The following is a 15,942-nucleotide window of genomic DNA, read 5'->3' on the forward strand; positions in this document are numbered from 1 at the left end:
TATTGATATATACAGATATGTGCAGTAAAGTGCATGTGAATAAAGTGAGCATGGAGATATACAGTACAGTATACAATAGTACGCCCCAGCAATACAGTAACACCGAACAGAACAGCAACACAAAGCAGTATGCAGTGATACAGTATGCAGTACAGTATGCTACATACAGAACAGAAAGGCAGTGGTTCCTGTGGGAGTGACTCCTTTTTTTGTTAGGACCCCTGGTGAGTTCAGCATTGACAGTTCTTATGGCTTGTGGGAAGAAACTCCATCTCAGTCTCTCTGTCCTCTGTGTGACTGCAGAGGCGCTTGCCTGACCGCAGCAGCTGGAACAGTCTGTTTTTGGGGTGATGAGGATCCTTCATGATCCTGCGGGCTCTGCTACTACACCTCCTGGTGTACAAGTCCTGCAGGGAGGGGAGGGTAGTTCCAGTGGTACCTTCGGCTGAACGCACCACCCTCTGCAGGGCCCGCCTGTCCTGAGCAGTACAGTTCCCAAACCAGGCAGTGATGTTCCCTGTCAGGATGCTCTCCACCGCTCCAGGGTAGAAGGACTTGAGGATCCTCACCGAGACCCTGAATTTCTTCAGCTGCCTGAGGTGGTAAAGACGCTGCCTCGTCGTCTCTCACCAGAGTGTCTGTGTGTGTAGTCCATGTTAAATCCTCCGTGATGTGGACTCCCAGGTACTTGAAGCTTCTCACCGTGTTGACAGAAGTCCCATAAATCATCAACGGCGCGTGTGTCCTTGGTTGAAATCTCCTCCTAAAGTCCAAAGTCCTAAATCAGCTCCTTAGTTTTGCTGACATTCAGGAGGAGGCTGTTGTCCTGGCACCAGACTGACCGGTCAGCCACCTCCTTGCGGTAGGCCGTCTCATCATCGTCGCTGATCAGGCCCATGATGATGATGGTGTTGGAGCTGGACCTGGCCCCACAATAATGTGTGTACAGGGAGTACTAGGGGCTATCCTGTATTCAGGGTGAGGGAGCTGGACATGTGTCTCCCCACCCTAACCACCTGGGGCCGGGCAGTCACATACAGGCAGTCTCATCACGGGCACACACACACCACCAACACCCGCTTTGAACACACCCCCAACACCCTCCTGGTTACATCCCTCTCCTTTCCTCCCTCATATACTGTCATAACTATGAAAGGAAGAGGCCACATGCCCTAATTCTGTTGCAGTTTTCCTGGACTTAATAAACTCTGTTTTGTCAATATTGTCTTCTGACGCTTCTGTGTTTATATTTTTCCATGTACATGTTCTCCCCCTCTTGGAGTAGTGATTAGCGGTTTAAAGACCAAAACATGATAAATAGTTCTCCAAAGAGGGGAATTGGTAGTGGTTCTGTAAAACAAAAAACTGTGCTCTTGTCATCCTACAGGTCGTCCACAGGACAGAGTTATTGCAGCAGTTCTTGACGATTAAAGAATTAATAAAGAGTTGCATTGCAGGTTGAGAACTTGAGCTTCACTTGCAAACTCTATATCCTAGATGCAATAGTCTACAAATTCTCTGTGTTGTATGCCCAGCATGCTGACAAGACAGGTATAGAAACAAATAAAAATACTTGACAAAAGCAGAATTGGCAAGTGGGGGAAGGACGGCAACAAAATTGGAAAGTATGCCAAATTAACATGAGATAGTGAACGACAGAAATGGTGCAACTTATTCATTAAACAGCTGCTGTTTTCCTAAGGAATGATATGAAATCCACTCAGCCAAAGAGTAGTGATGTACTTCAGAAAGGACTTATGTATATGGCATTATATACAATTTATTTTATAACTAATTCACTTACGATGTAGCCCCGGTGTTACACCGGCCTTTACATGACAGCAGAGAGTTTCTGATAGTGTGACATGCCCACGAAGACAGCCCAGAGAGCGGAACACACCGCCCACCCACGCCCACCCACGCCCACCGCAGTGACACACACAAACACACACACAGTTACACATAGTCACACACAGACACACACACACACACACACACACACACACATATACAGTTACACGCAGTCACACACATTACATAAGAAAACTCTAAGGCACACAAAACATCTGGGCACGGCAAAGAACTAGATATGAGAGATGCAACGTATGGAGCCTGTGGTTTCACAGCAGCAATGTTTTTTTGTTTTTTTGCTGAGAGAGCGAGAGAGAGAGTATGGAGGAAGAAAGAAGAAGTGGTAGAATCATTGAGTGTGTGTGCACTTCCAGTTGTGCGTGCATTGGTGTTCTCATGTGTTTCACCCCCTTAAACTAAACACAATTACAACCTGGCCTCCTACATAGCAGTGTGTGTGTTTGTGTGTGTGTGTGTGTGTGTGTGTGTGTGCGTGCGTGCGTGCGCGTGTGCTCTTGTATCCTCTGTGCGACAGAGATTGGTGCCTGCGTTTGCCAGCGGTAGGTAGGAAGGTAGGATCATTTGATGATGAAGGAAACAGCAGCGTTTATATAACAACGCCCTCCCTCTGTGGCACGGAGACTGATGGAGGTGAGGCAGAAGAAACGAAAGCAGCAAAGTTAAAAAAGAAAAAGGAAAATGAAAGGTTTAAAACAAAAGATGAAAAACTGATAAAAAAGAACGAGAGATCGACTCATCGGGAAGGTACGTGTTCAACTGCAGTGACTCACTTTTGGGGAAAGAAGAACACGTCAAGCGAGAAGAAAATTCAAAAAATTTGAATCTTTTTAAGTGTAATTGTGTAAAACTCTGCTTCTACCACAAGCATAGGGGTCTGTCATGAAGCAGCCATAAAACATGTCCCAAATGAATGATGATATGAATGAATGAATTGATACACATATTAGCAGAGAATGCAAAATACTTAATTTGGATATTAAAGTGCACAACGCCTACTCTATAGCCCTCCCACTTAGTTGTTTATTAACTATGACATTATTTTTGGGGGTTTTTCTGTGATATTTTTTATCAAAAAATTAATTACCATATGTGTCTGGACTATTTATGTTGGCTGTAACGGTAATTAATGCACTTTAGCTTAGTTTAGTGTAAAATGGCGGAACGCACAATGACAAAATGCTAAAATGTACAATCACTACATCCCCTCACTACTCTTTTTATTGTCACATGAATGAATTATGAATGAATATTCCTTTAAAAAATATGAGAAACTACATTATTATGGTAATGTGAGGACTGCCCATTGTTCCGACGGCCCATTATTCCGAAACCCCAATAGTCCAAAAATTATCCCATTGGACCGAAAGCTCATTTGTCCAACAGCCCGTTATCCCAAAATCAAACAGCCATTGTCCCAAAGGCCCAATGCTCTGAAAATATCTGCTGAAAGATCTATTAAGCTGCTCCGCCAATGAAGGAGACAAAATACAACAAAATTCCCATCGCCTTCTCATGGCCCGGTGGCCCGACACCGGTCCGCGGACCAGTGGTTGGGAACCTCTGCTCTATGTAGCCTGACACTGGAGGCACAGGGCTTCAGCGGAGCTGTTAGGGTCAGGGTCAGCGGGTTAGTAGGTTTGGGAACAATGGGCCTTTGTTTTTGGGATAATGCAATGTTGAAAAATTGACTTTTGGTCCACTGGGAAATTTTTTCGGACGAGTGAGGTTTCAGAATAATGGCATGTCGCCGGTAATGTCAGGGTACATTATTGTTATAATGTATTTTTGCCCAGACACATTACGGTAATAATATTTTGATAAGAAAAGTACAGACAAAAAAACCAAGAGAATATCACAACAGCCAAGTGGGCCATTTGTGTACTTTACATTGTTTATTTGAACATTAGGTTAACTTCATTGTTTATTTCCGTCACTGAAATGGTCATTACAAGAATATTTTAAAACCAACAACCTCTTTTTTTAATCTTGTTTTTGGCGAAAAAAGTAACAATCCAGATAATCTCTGTATCTCCCCTTACTGTATATTTACATGGAACGGAAGACATTCAGAGGAAAGAAGGCGTTCTGCATCTTTCTCATAGTGTATCAGATAGTCTTGCATCAAATAGTGAATTTCACACAAAGCTTTGAATGGGTTGATATGGTTCTGGAGAGGTGTGGTTACAGCAACTGTGCAGGGTCGGGGGGTGACCCGGGTTGGTGCGGGGCATGATGTGATATATTTTCTGGTGGCCCAAAACCTCTGCTTATACGATAACTTGCTCTTGCACTATTTTGATCCCCTCCCCGCCCAAAGCCGGCAGAGCCGACGCTGTTTTTGCTACGGCCGACACCTGCCAGAGTTCACCAAGACCGGTCTGTACGGCGAGCGTTGCGTGACGACCGAGCAAATGTAACGAGCCGGAGAATTGCATCGAAATCAAAGAAATCCTGTCCGAAATCCCGCCCTCACAAACGCTGATGCGGCTCCACTGTGGCTTCTTGCTCAGCGGAGAGACCAGGCAGAACCTAGTTTGGGGGGTGGAGTGACATGCACGCGAGGATGGAAGTATGTAAAGGTCAAAGTGTGGTATGCGCGAGCTGAATAGGAGCTCAGCAGAAGCAAAGACAATTGTAACCCGGCAGTCGGCGTGAAAAAAAATGGGAATCTTGTCCCATTTTGTGGAAAGGTTATGGTGTATGCCCCGCATCGATGAGACGAGGACCCGCTGGACTGGTATCTGTCCCTGCAGCCAAAATCAAATCACATCTAGGTCATTTGCTCGCTGCCAGCGGACTTCTGTTGCAGTGGGTGCTTCTGTGTGTGTGTGTATGTGTGTGTGTGTGTGTGTGTGTGTGTGTGGTTGTCGCTGTCGCACACTACTCTGGAAATCAGGTTGAGCAGTCTCTGTAGGTAACTACTGGTATGTGGGTGTGTGTGTGTGTGGGGGGGGTTGACGGAGAAGGAAATTAAGAAAGAAAGGAAGAGGTGGGACAGGGAGCTGGGAGAGGGAGCTGAGGAGAGAGGGAGAGAGGGAGGGAGGAAAGGGGGGAGGAGAGAGGCGGAGAGGATTCTGTGACTGTCGATGCGTTTCTGCTGCTCTGGCCAGGTCAGGCACTCGGGCGGCGTTTTATTCATGCTGAGTCCTTCGACAGGCCAACGAGTCCATCAACTGAAGTAGCGTTTTGTGTGTGTTGTACTTTCGTTGGAATTGCATGGGTGCTACTGTATGCTGTTCCTCAAGGGGAACTGCGTTTACTCCCTCGCCTGTGGGGTTGCAGGCCAAATGTCAAAATGTGGGACGGGATAGGGGATGAGAAGCTCCATGGGGGGTGCACGGATAAACCACTGAAAGTGCTGCAGCTCCCACATCTGGCTGCGTGGGCGTGGGGCCTGGGGGCCCCTCACCTGCATACCGGCCTATGCAAAGCGCAGGTGAGGTGCAGCCAATGGCAGAGGCGGGATTTGAGCACGGGGACCATCTCACACTCTCTCTTTTCTCTCCCTCCCTCCCTCCCTCCCTCTCTCTCTCTCTCTCGCAGAGCGCACTAGTTGCACGAAGCCGTCGCAGCGCGCGCGCGCGCGCCCAGAAGGAAGCGAACGAGAGAGCGGCGCGAGGCGGAGAGCGCGACACCCCCGACAGGAAGAAGCACCGAGAGAGAGAGAGAGAGAGAGAGAGACAAGCGGCCCCCCTTTTTGGTTTGTTTGTTTGGGGGTTTGTTTGTTTTTTTGGTTTGTTTTCAACTGCCTGTAGAATTTTCGTCTTTGTGTGTGGGTTTTTTTTTTTTTTTTTTTTCCTTTTCTTTTTAATTATTTCCACGCGAGACGACAACTTCTCTCCGCAGCGGCGACGAACTAGACTCGGGGCAGCCAGAGAAGAGGGGAGAAGAGGAGAGGAGAGGAGAGGAGAGGGGAGGAGAGGAGAGGAGAGGAGAGCGCCATGGCAGACTCCGCGGCCAACAGCGACGGGGAGGACGGACCCCGCGAGCCCATGCGGGGCTTCGCGCGCCAAGGGGCCCTGCGCCAGAAGAACGTGCACGAGGTGAAGGACCACAAGTTCATCGCGCGCTTCTTCAAGCAGCCCACCTTCTGCAGCCACTGCACCGACTTCATATGGTGAGGACGAGGGGGTGGATGGATGGATGGGTGGTGGATAGATAGACAGACAGACAGACAGACAGACAGACAGATAGATAGATAGATAGATAGATAGATAGATAGATAGATAGACAGATAGATAGATAGATAGATAGATAGATAGATAGATAGATAGACAGACAGACAGACAGACAGACAGACAGACAGATAGATAGATAGACAGATAGATAGATAGATAGACAGAGAGACAGAGAGAGAGATAGATAGATAGATAGATAGATAGATAGATAGATAGATAGACAGAGAGAGAGACAGAGAGACAGATACAGTGGGTGGATGGATGGATGGGTGGTGGATAGATAGACAGACAGACAGACAGACAGACAGACAGATAGATAGATAGATAGATAGATAGATAGATAGATAGATAGATAGATAGATAGACAGAGAGACAGACAGATAGATAGATAGATAGATAGACAGAGAGAGAGACAGAGAGAGAGACAGATAGATAGATAGATAGATAGATAGATAGAGAGACAGAGAGACAGAGAGACAGATAGATAGATAGATAGATAGATAGATAGATAGATAGACAGAGAGACAGATAGACAGATAGACAGAGAGACAGAGAGAGAGACAGAGAGACAGATACAGTGGGTGGATGGATGGATGGGTGGTGGATAGATAGACAGACAGACAGATAGATAGATAGATAGACAGACAGACAGACAGACAGACAGACAGAGAGACAGATACAGTGGATGGATGGATGGAGAGATAGACAAGCAGATAGATCGACAAATAGATAGATAGAGAGACAAGTAGATAGACAAGTAGATAGATAGACAGAGAGACAAGTAGATAGACAAGTAGATAGATAGACAGAGAGACAAGTAGATAGATAGATAGATAGATAGATAGATTTCTCTGTAGGCCTAATACACAGATATATAGAAGATATATATATAGATACATTTATAGTAGTAGCAATATATACAGTATATATATATATATATATATATATATATATATATTTACTACGGTGCCAGACACTGTAAGTCCTGCTTCTTGCAGACGCAGATAACAAGTTAGAACGAGTTCAGATGGGAACGAGGTGATGGAGAAGTAGAATTAGTTCCTGTCCGCCTACTCCTTAGTGCCACGCTGTGGGACTCAACCCACAGGGTTCGACCAACCTGTCAATCAAACGTCCCCTAAACCTGCTCCATACGCTCCTTCTCGACTCTTTCTCTCTCGTTTGTTGTCCAAATCACCTGTGCAGGGACGCCTCTCTAACCACCGGGGTTCAACCCGACAGCGAGACAAGCCTGTTGTTCAGGTTATTAAATGAGCTTCAAGCCTGAGGCTGGCCTAATTTGGCCGATTTATTTTTATCTAGGCTCCGCTCTATTCCCAAAACGGCCATTATTTAAGTCCTGTGATGGGCTTTTTAATTTCTCAATGGCTAAATAGTTGACCTAGAATAGTGTGTGCGCTAGATGAAGGGAGTGTGATGGGATAATGTAATGGGTTGGTCTATCTTTCTTATCTCTCTGTCTGTCCGCGAGTCTCTCGTCCCATCCTTCTAATAATATGTCTGTCTGTCTTTCCGGGTCAACAGACATAGCAGGTGGTAAAAATCAGAATACTGATTCATTTGGAACAAGGAAGATTATCTTTTTGGAGCTGCAATATAAGTCTGTGTGTGTGTGTGTGTGTGTGTGTGTCTGTGTGTGTCTGTGTCTGTGTCTGTGTGTGAACGTATGCCATCATATTCCTGTAATTTTCATACCATTGAAGGGGCGGGGCCTAAAGCTGCTGCTATCGTTGCTTGAAGAGTACGTACATCTGTTGGGCTTCACTACTTATGAACAATTTGCGCAATACTTGTTTGCTGTTTACACATCTTCGTGCAGTGGGTGTGGGTTGTGTTGTGTGTGGGTGTGGGGGTGTTTTGGTGTGTTTTTACACAGAGACGCTGCCAAGTTGTTACCTGCCAAGACTTGATCTTTAAGGATTGGACCTCTATCTCAATAATATATAGTCAAGAGCGGTGGTTTGGGCTCAGTGGATCTGCAAATCCATACATATTATGATAACGGACGTCTATCATTCTTCTTCTCAGTGTCAAAAAAGGCAAACTCCAAATCGCTTTGTGTCAAGTTTTTGCATGACGGATATCCTCCATTATTGATATTTTAACCTGGTGTCAGAGCTATTGTACATTTTATAGCAGTATTGCTGCATCATTATCAGGATTGTTCTTAGTTTTATATAATAGGAAGTATAGTAAGATGGTGGACGGAAGATGCAGATATTTATAAACAAACACGTCCTACATGGATTACATTTCAGGTCGTCTGTGTGCTTGTGTGTTATGAAGTTCAACATGTTCTCTGTGTGTTCTCTCCACAGGGGCTTTGGCAAGCAGGGATTCCAGTGTCAAGGTAGGCGTTTGATGAAACATGCACATGCACACACACACAAAACACACATGCACGCACATGCACACAAACAAAACACACGTACACACACTAACGTGCGCGTGCAAGCAAGCACGCACGCACGCACGCACGCACACACACACACACACACACACACAAACACACACAGCTATTTCTTATTTATATTTGATGTGGTCTGCAACAAAATACAGAGAAGGCCGATTTGCATGCACGCAGACACGCACACATGCACACACACACAGACACACACACACACACACTCACACACACACTCTTCTCTCTCCCTCTCTTGCACGCTTTTTCACACTTGGTCTTGTAATCGCTTCTGTTTGATCCGTGTCCCTCCATATCTCTTCTCTCATCCTCCGTCTTGCTCCGTTCATCCTCAGGTTCAGCTTGCAAAAAAAACCCCAAACAGATCTGAGCTCTATCTCTTTCTTTCTCTTCCTCTCTCTCTCTCTCTCTCATCCCATTCCTTCCTCTATCTTTACATTACATTTAGCAGACGCTTTTATCCAAAGCGACTTACAATTGTTCAAACACCGACGGACGCAGCCATCAGGAGCAATTAGGGGTTAAGTGTCTTGCTCAAGGACACTACAGCATGCTAGCAGGAGGAGCCTGGGATCAAACCAGCAACCTTTAGATCACTAGACCACCAGCTCTACCGCCTGAGCTACCGTCCCCATCTTATTCTTTCTGATCTGCCCCCCCCCTCCAGACAGAGAAAATATGTTCAACATCTCTTCACCTCTATCCACTTCTTTCCCCTTCTTCACAGATCCTTCCTTCTCTGTCTTTCCCTCTTTCTCAGCAATCTTACTTTCCTCTCCCCTATCTCCCCCCCTGTTTGCATGTTATATTTACCCCCCCCCCACACACACACACCGATATAAACAGATACACAAAAAACTATGCCATTGAACGATCAAAAGATCAGATAATGTTCATGTCATGACCTACGCCCTTCATAGCACCTTTGGAGATAAAGGGTTCATAGTCAAACTTTGGTTGATGTTTTTTCAATTCACTTTGCACTATTGAAACGTGCCTTGTTATGCATGTAAGCAGCAATTCAAATTGACCACCCGCATTATGTATAAAAGCAATCCATCACTTCCTTTTTAAGAGAAATTATATCAATACTTCATGAACCCTTTCCAGGTGTGAAATGTATAACTATATGCCGACATTTAGCAGGTGCTTTGGTTGACGCTTGCTTTTGACTGCCCTTTAATGTAAAACCATAGCACAGGTTACCGCTCATAGCCTGGGAAGTGGACGGGCGTAATAAACACAGTGTAGCATTGTGTTTGTGTCCATTTTCGTGGGTGTTTGCTGATAATTAGCGGTACAGTTCTACCGTCGATGTTGACATTTCTGCGGCTGCACCGCAGGCTAGCGAGCGCTATGCTTTTTCCTGGGGGCCACCAGTTGAGACTGACTGCCACTGTGTGGGCAGGGGGTGGAGCCGTATCTGTGGGGGTGGGGTGGGACTCCAGAAAGGGTAGAAAGATGAGTGGATGAGAGAGGTTTGGACAGGACGAAAAGATAAACAGAAACCAAACAGAATGAAAGCTTTGAGTAAATCCAAACCCACAAAAATATGAAAAGAACGGCCTTCATGACAGACCTAAACCTTCTTGTCGTGTGTGTGTGTGTGTGTGTGTGTGTGTGTGTGTGTGTGTGTGTGTGTGTGTGTGTGTGTGTGTGTGTGTGTGTGTGTGTGTGTGTGTGTGTGTGTGTGTGTGTGTGTGTGTGTGTGTGTGTGTGTGTGTGTGTGTATTTTAACTTAAATAACATTGAAACATTGTCACAGTACTCTGCGGTAGTCTTCAGTACTCAAAGTCTGTGATTGAATTCCAAGACTGCTCATTGACAGTATAAGCGTCTTTGGGTTGTGACCATGGTTTGTAATCCCTCAACCAAAATAACCTCCGACATCAAACACATTCCAATTCAATCTGGATGAAAGGTCCATCAGCCATTTGTATAAGTGCATATCGAAGTAAGCTTTTTGTAAAACAATGGGCGCACACGCGGCTCACGCAAATGTCAGTCCACATAAGGGGTTATGCTGTAATGAGTACAAAATCTAAATGAGCACATCATTTTTAGGTATTCAATTTGGGATGTGGACAGTTTACCCTCATCGAATGACAGTACACTGTCTAAAGTGTTAGTGTTGGTTTAAAGGCTCCAGCGGAGGTGGTATTTGTCATTAGGCAGAGAATGGACAACCAAGTCCAGAGACATTTACAGGAACGTGCAGCTCAAGCCCAAGAGGTTTTTACTTGAGAACATCAACAGCCTTATACATCATATTTGTTTATACACTCACATGACACTTTATTAGGAACACCCGTTCACCTACTTATTCATGCAATTATCTCATCAGCCAATTGTGTGGCAGAAGGGCAATGTATAAAATCATGCAAATACAGGTCGGGAGCTTCAGTTAATGTTACATAAAAAAAAGAGAAAAACACTTTTTTTTATTGGATTTACTTTTACAGTCCATGGATGCTAAACATCTACAAACAGCATCAACTGTACTGTATGGGCATTACCACAAAACAAAAGTGTGTTCACTATAAGAACAAAATGTAGCTCAAACGGTTTACTTTATGCTTCTGTCTTTGTGTGTGTGTGTGTGTGTGTGTGTGTGTGTGTGTTCAATTCAAAGGTATCTGTAGATATTACAAGTACTCAAGCCTAGAAATAAATAGATTAATAATAATCGGACACACACAAAATAAATCCTCCATATGTTTAATGGACTGTCCCTCCTCCCTCGCAATGGAGACTGGCCAGAGATGACAGAAAAGCTCCGGTAACTCAGATAACCACTCTGTACAATTCTGGTGAGCAGAAGAAACATCTCAGAATGCACAACATGTGGAAACTTGAGGCGGATGGACTACAACAACAGAAGACCACGTCGGGTTCCTCAGTGGGCACAGGCTCACCAAAACTGGAGGAGCATAGACTAGAGAAACGTAGCCTGGTCTGATGAATCTCCATTTCTGCCGAGGCACACAGATGGTAGGGTCACAATTTGGCGCCAACAGCATGAATCCATGGACCCAACCTGCCTTGTGTCAACAGACCAGGCTGGTGGCGGTGATGTAACAGTGTAGTGATTTTTTTCTCTGCGCAATTTGGGCCCATTAATACCAATCAATCATCGCTCGAATGCCACAGCCTATTTGAGTATTGTTGCTAACCATGTGCATCCCTTCATGGCCACAATTGACCCATCTTCTAATGGATACTTCCAGCATGATAATGCACCATGTCACAAAGAAAAAGTCCTCTCAAACTGGTTTTCATGAGTTCAATGTTCTTCAGTGCCTTCCCAGTCACAAGATCTGAATCCAATAGAAAACCTTTGGGTTGTGATTGAAGGAGAGACTCGCTACATGAATGTGCAGCTGACAAATCTGCAGGAATTGCATGATGCAATCATGCCAACATGGACCACAATCGAAAAGGTTTCCAACATCTTGTGGAATCCATGCCGGGAAGAATTAAGGCTGTTTTGTGAGCAAAGGGAGTCCTTACCCCGTATTAGTATAGTGTTCCTAATAAAGTGTTCAGTGAGTGTATATCATATGTATAGATTTAGGAACTAGACTATTAGACTAAGCTAGAGACGTATTTTAACATTCTTTGTCAAAGGTAAGATAAAAAAAGTAGATATTTTATGTTTGTGTGGTAACATATTGCTTTTAAATTTCCATTAGGTATTGCAATTGAAATGTTACTTGTGAAGCCCAAATGAAACCGTCACCATAAAGCATAATTTGCATATTTAATCACTTCCTATACAATAGTAGATTTGACATGGAAATGTGTGAGAATACAGGGGCGCAAATGGGGTTATATATGCCTATATGATGGACCAGATCAGATTATTGCATTTTAAACATGTTTTGCATCGGCACAATGAATAGGTCGTGGGTCGTTTGATCCATCGCCAGAGATTACAGCAAATTTGCCAACCTTGTTACATAACCTGAGAGTATTCTTTTACAATTGGAAAATAAAAGAAAAGAAAATACAGTCTCGAACACTGTTGGGGTAATGCTTGTGTGTGTGCGTGTCTGTGTGTGTGGTTTGTTTTTAAACTCGTCCTGACAGCCAACCTCGGTCGGCACTGCTCTCCGGCTGTGTGTGTTTTGCTGTTGTTGTTGTTGTTGTTGTTGTTGTTGTTGTTGTTGATCCTGCGGCAGGCTTAACAACTACGGCATGTTGCCTCTGTGGAATTCGACTGTTTGGTTCGCCAAACGCTCAGAGGATGTGTGTGGGATTCACAGAGCGCTCTGGCGGTCCGTGTTACGTAAACGTCAGATTTTCGGGAGGACGCCAGAGACGTTGATGCATCGTCGGCTCCATTGGTTCCAATCTTCACTCTGAAATGGGCCAAAGCTGCAGTTGTCTCGTCAGTGGCTGGTTCCAGGGGGTGGGGGTTGGTGGAGGGTCAGGGGTGGGGTTGGGGTTAGTAATGACAAGTTCTAAAAGGTTGTTTGATTGTCCTCAAGTATCTCCTTAAAAATTTCATGGACAAATTATCCCTTTTGCTGGGAACCTCTCAGGCTTGGTGTTTTGGGGGGGTGGGGTTCAGTACAATTATTCTGCATTGAAGAGAAACAGAGATAGTGAGAAAGAGAGAGACGACCGATGGTGGTGGGCAGAACTGTTACCTGTAACTGTAAAGGAGATGGGATGGGAGCGGGGGTGTATGGAACAATGAAAGAAGGAATACCAGTGGGATGAGGCATTGACGGATGGGGGCATAAGAGGGCTGCCGAGTTGAAATGGGGAGAGAGCAGACATTTGGATTTGGGGAGGGGCTCTAGAGAAAAGCAGTGTTGGGACAGATCGAGGAGAGAGAGAGAGAGTGAGAGACTACATCAGGAAGCAGTTGAGCATTGTGTTATATTGGATTAAGGTTTGTTTTAAGATCTTATATCAGATTTGATTGAATCAAAATAGATTAAGATGATTTGAAGTTTAATTGCCCTGCAACTGGCAAGCAGTTGGCGGGAGGCAGTATGACTCAATGGATTATGCCACATTAATGGCTTTGCTAGTCAAGTAAATTATTACACCAATATATGAATTATAATCTCATAACTCTATTTGCTCAGTGTCTCCATAGTACTGATATTTATATCCAATGTGTAACTGGTGGCAGGTCTGTAGGGTTGACGGTATTTATTGGAGAGTAATGGAACCCCTTGGTGGCCTCACTAGGTGCAGGGAAGAGCAGACATTGGCAAGAAAATAGTCATTATCAATGTAGCGTTTCAAGTCAAAAAAATTTTTCCATCAAGATTTCCCTCAATAACATGATTAGTCATCGTTGTTTAGATTTTATCCACGATCCGATTTGATTAGATGGAAATAGAGCACAATGATTGGGCTTAAGGTGAAGTCATGCTGTATGTGCCGCTGACAGCACAGCTCAGGCACAACACGGCTTTTAACAAATTAGGTGTTTAATTGGGGAGCGGGCAGAGCGATGATTATAGTCTGGTTTCCCCCTGGGCCTGTCACGTAACTGTCCTATTTTTCATGATACGTGAGTTCTCTGCGGGCCCCCGCGTCCATGTCTCACTGTGAAGCACTCCTAAAAAAACCCAGTGGATATACAGGTACGTACTAGGGATGCAATGGTACGCGGTATATCATCGAACCGTTCGGTACGCCCCCTACGGTTCAATACGCACACGTGAACTGTGGTTTTACGGTATCACGGTTGAAGTCCACCGGACGCTTTGGCACAGCGTATGTTGAGCCGACGCGGCATTTCTCTATTTTTGTGCCAGAGATCAATTATTTTTTTTTTCAACTGCGCATGGCTACAGAGCCTTTTCCATAGAAACACAGAATAAAACTACAAAGAGATGTTTTTGTAAAGAGTGCCATCAATCAGTGTGTCCAGTCAGAAAATAACCCCCTGGGATGGCCGTGTCCCTCTTTATTATGAACTTCTCTTGAACGATTCCTTTGAACGGCTTTTTTGTAGGACTGAAGGGAATCGAGTCTTGCTGGGTGATGAGCCATTCTTGTTTTTGTGAAGTCTTTCAGTTTTATCTTATGTTGTTTGTTTAACTTGCCGTCTCCTGCCAGCCACCGGAAAATGTTCCCCGCTCCATGCAAGAGATAGACTATGCTCCTCCCTCACCGGGAGGTGCCCTGGTTGAAAAGGAACGCACCCACTGTCACGTCAGGTTCACAAAGCGAAGCCACACATGCACTGGTCTGACTGTCAGGTTTAATTTCATTTATTCATTTCATTTATTTTTTTTATTGTGAAACAATTAAATAATTTACAATATTATATATATATGTATGAACGAAAATGTATATTTATATTTGAATTACCCACCATCCTGGACACCTCCCCTCCAATCAGATGAACTAATGCAAATGAACCCCCGTCTCCCCCGTACTCCCACAGTCATACACACAGAGCATATACTAGTTATATGTATAAAAAAAACAAAACGATAAAAAACATTTTGAATTTTTAAATGTAAAAAAAAAAAAAAAATCTTAAATATAAAGATACCGAAACTGTACCATTTCTGTGGCCCCAAAACCGGGATACACACCGAACCGTGAGCCTACTGTACTATTGCATCGTTAGTACATACCTATGTATCACAAATGACTGACAAATGACTTGGAGTTATTTCTGAGGTACGCAATTGACACATTGGCAATTTCAGACATTTTTAGGGAAAAAAAACACTGCCGCAGGGGTGCTATGTTGTGTCAATAAACGTTACCCAGAATGCAATTATGGGGCAGGAAAATGACAGCCCAAACTGGCTTCAACTCTTGTAAAAGCTTTCCTTTGGACAGGCTTCGTCCACTCTATTCACAGGATGTTAATTGCAAAGACATAACGTTGCAAAGGGCGAAGTGGCACATTACCTGAATGCAGAAGTAAGAGATGCGAAGAGATGCGAAAGGAAGAGAGAAAAATGAGAAAACCGAGGGAGCGGAACAAAAAGAGAACGAAAGAATAGCGTGGGGGACACGGCATTCATTCCACCTTAGTTAAAAAGCGCTATTCAACGCAGCCATTACGACATACGACGCTCCCTCACTCACGGATATTTATATATAAATATCCATGTATATATATTCAAGCTACCGTCTGTGAAGTACTTTGGAGCCTTTTGTGTTTGGATTCAATTTGCTTTCTCTCGAAGCTTCTGCCTCGGATTGGCCTAATCATATTTTTAATGTTTATATTTTGAAGTATACATTTTTTTACCTTTAGGGCGAGAAGGTTGCTACAGCATTCATGTTGTAATGAGCCAGCTTTCGCGGAAATGTTTGCAAACATCAACGCTTGTTTGTGGTGCTGAAACGCAGCTCAGGTGTGCTCCTTGGCTCTGAACGCCGGCGGGCGAGGAGCCCCCCCCCCACACACATACACACACACACACACACACACACACTGTACAATTTACAAACACACAG

The 15,942-nt window shown here is 44.4% G+C and overlaps 1 protein-coding gene across 1 annotated transcript in view; it reads left to right on the forward strand.

Moving 5' to 3' along the window:
* Nucleotides 1-5,813: 5,813 nt before the first annotated feature.
* prkcbb (protein kinase C, beta b) overlaps nucleotides 5,814-15,942 on the forward strand; it is a gene marked incomplete at its 5' end in the record, with an annotated part of 83,450 nt that continues 73,321 nt past the window's right edge. Inside the window, 2 exons of the mRNA XM_080010166.1 lie at nucleotides 5,814-5,989; nucleotides 8,390-8,421. Coding sequence (XP_079866292.1) covers nucleotides 5,814-5,989; nucleotides 8,390-8,421 — 208 coding nt within the window. The remainder of the gene's footprint in view (nucleotides 5,990-8,389; nucleotides 8,422-15,942) is intronic.

Source organism: Zeus faber, assembly GCF_960531495.2.
Source record: "Zeus faber genome assembly, chromosome: 11".
Classification (NCBI taxonomy): Eukaryota; Metazoa; Chordata; class Actinopteri; order Zeiformes; family Zeidae; genus Zeus; species Zeus faber.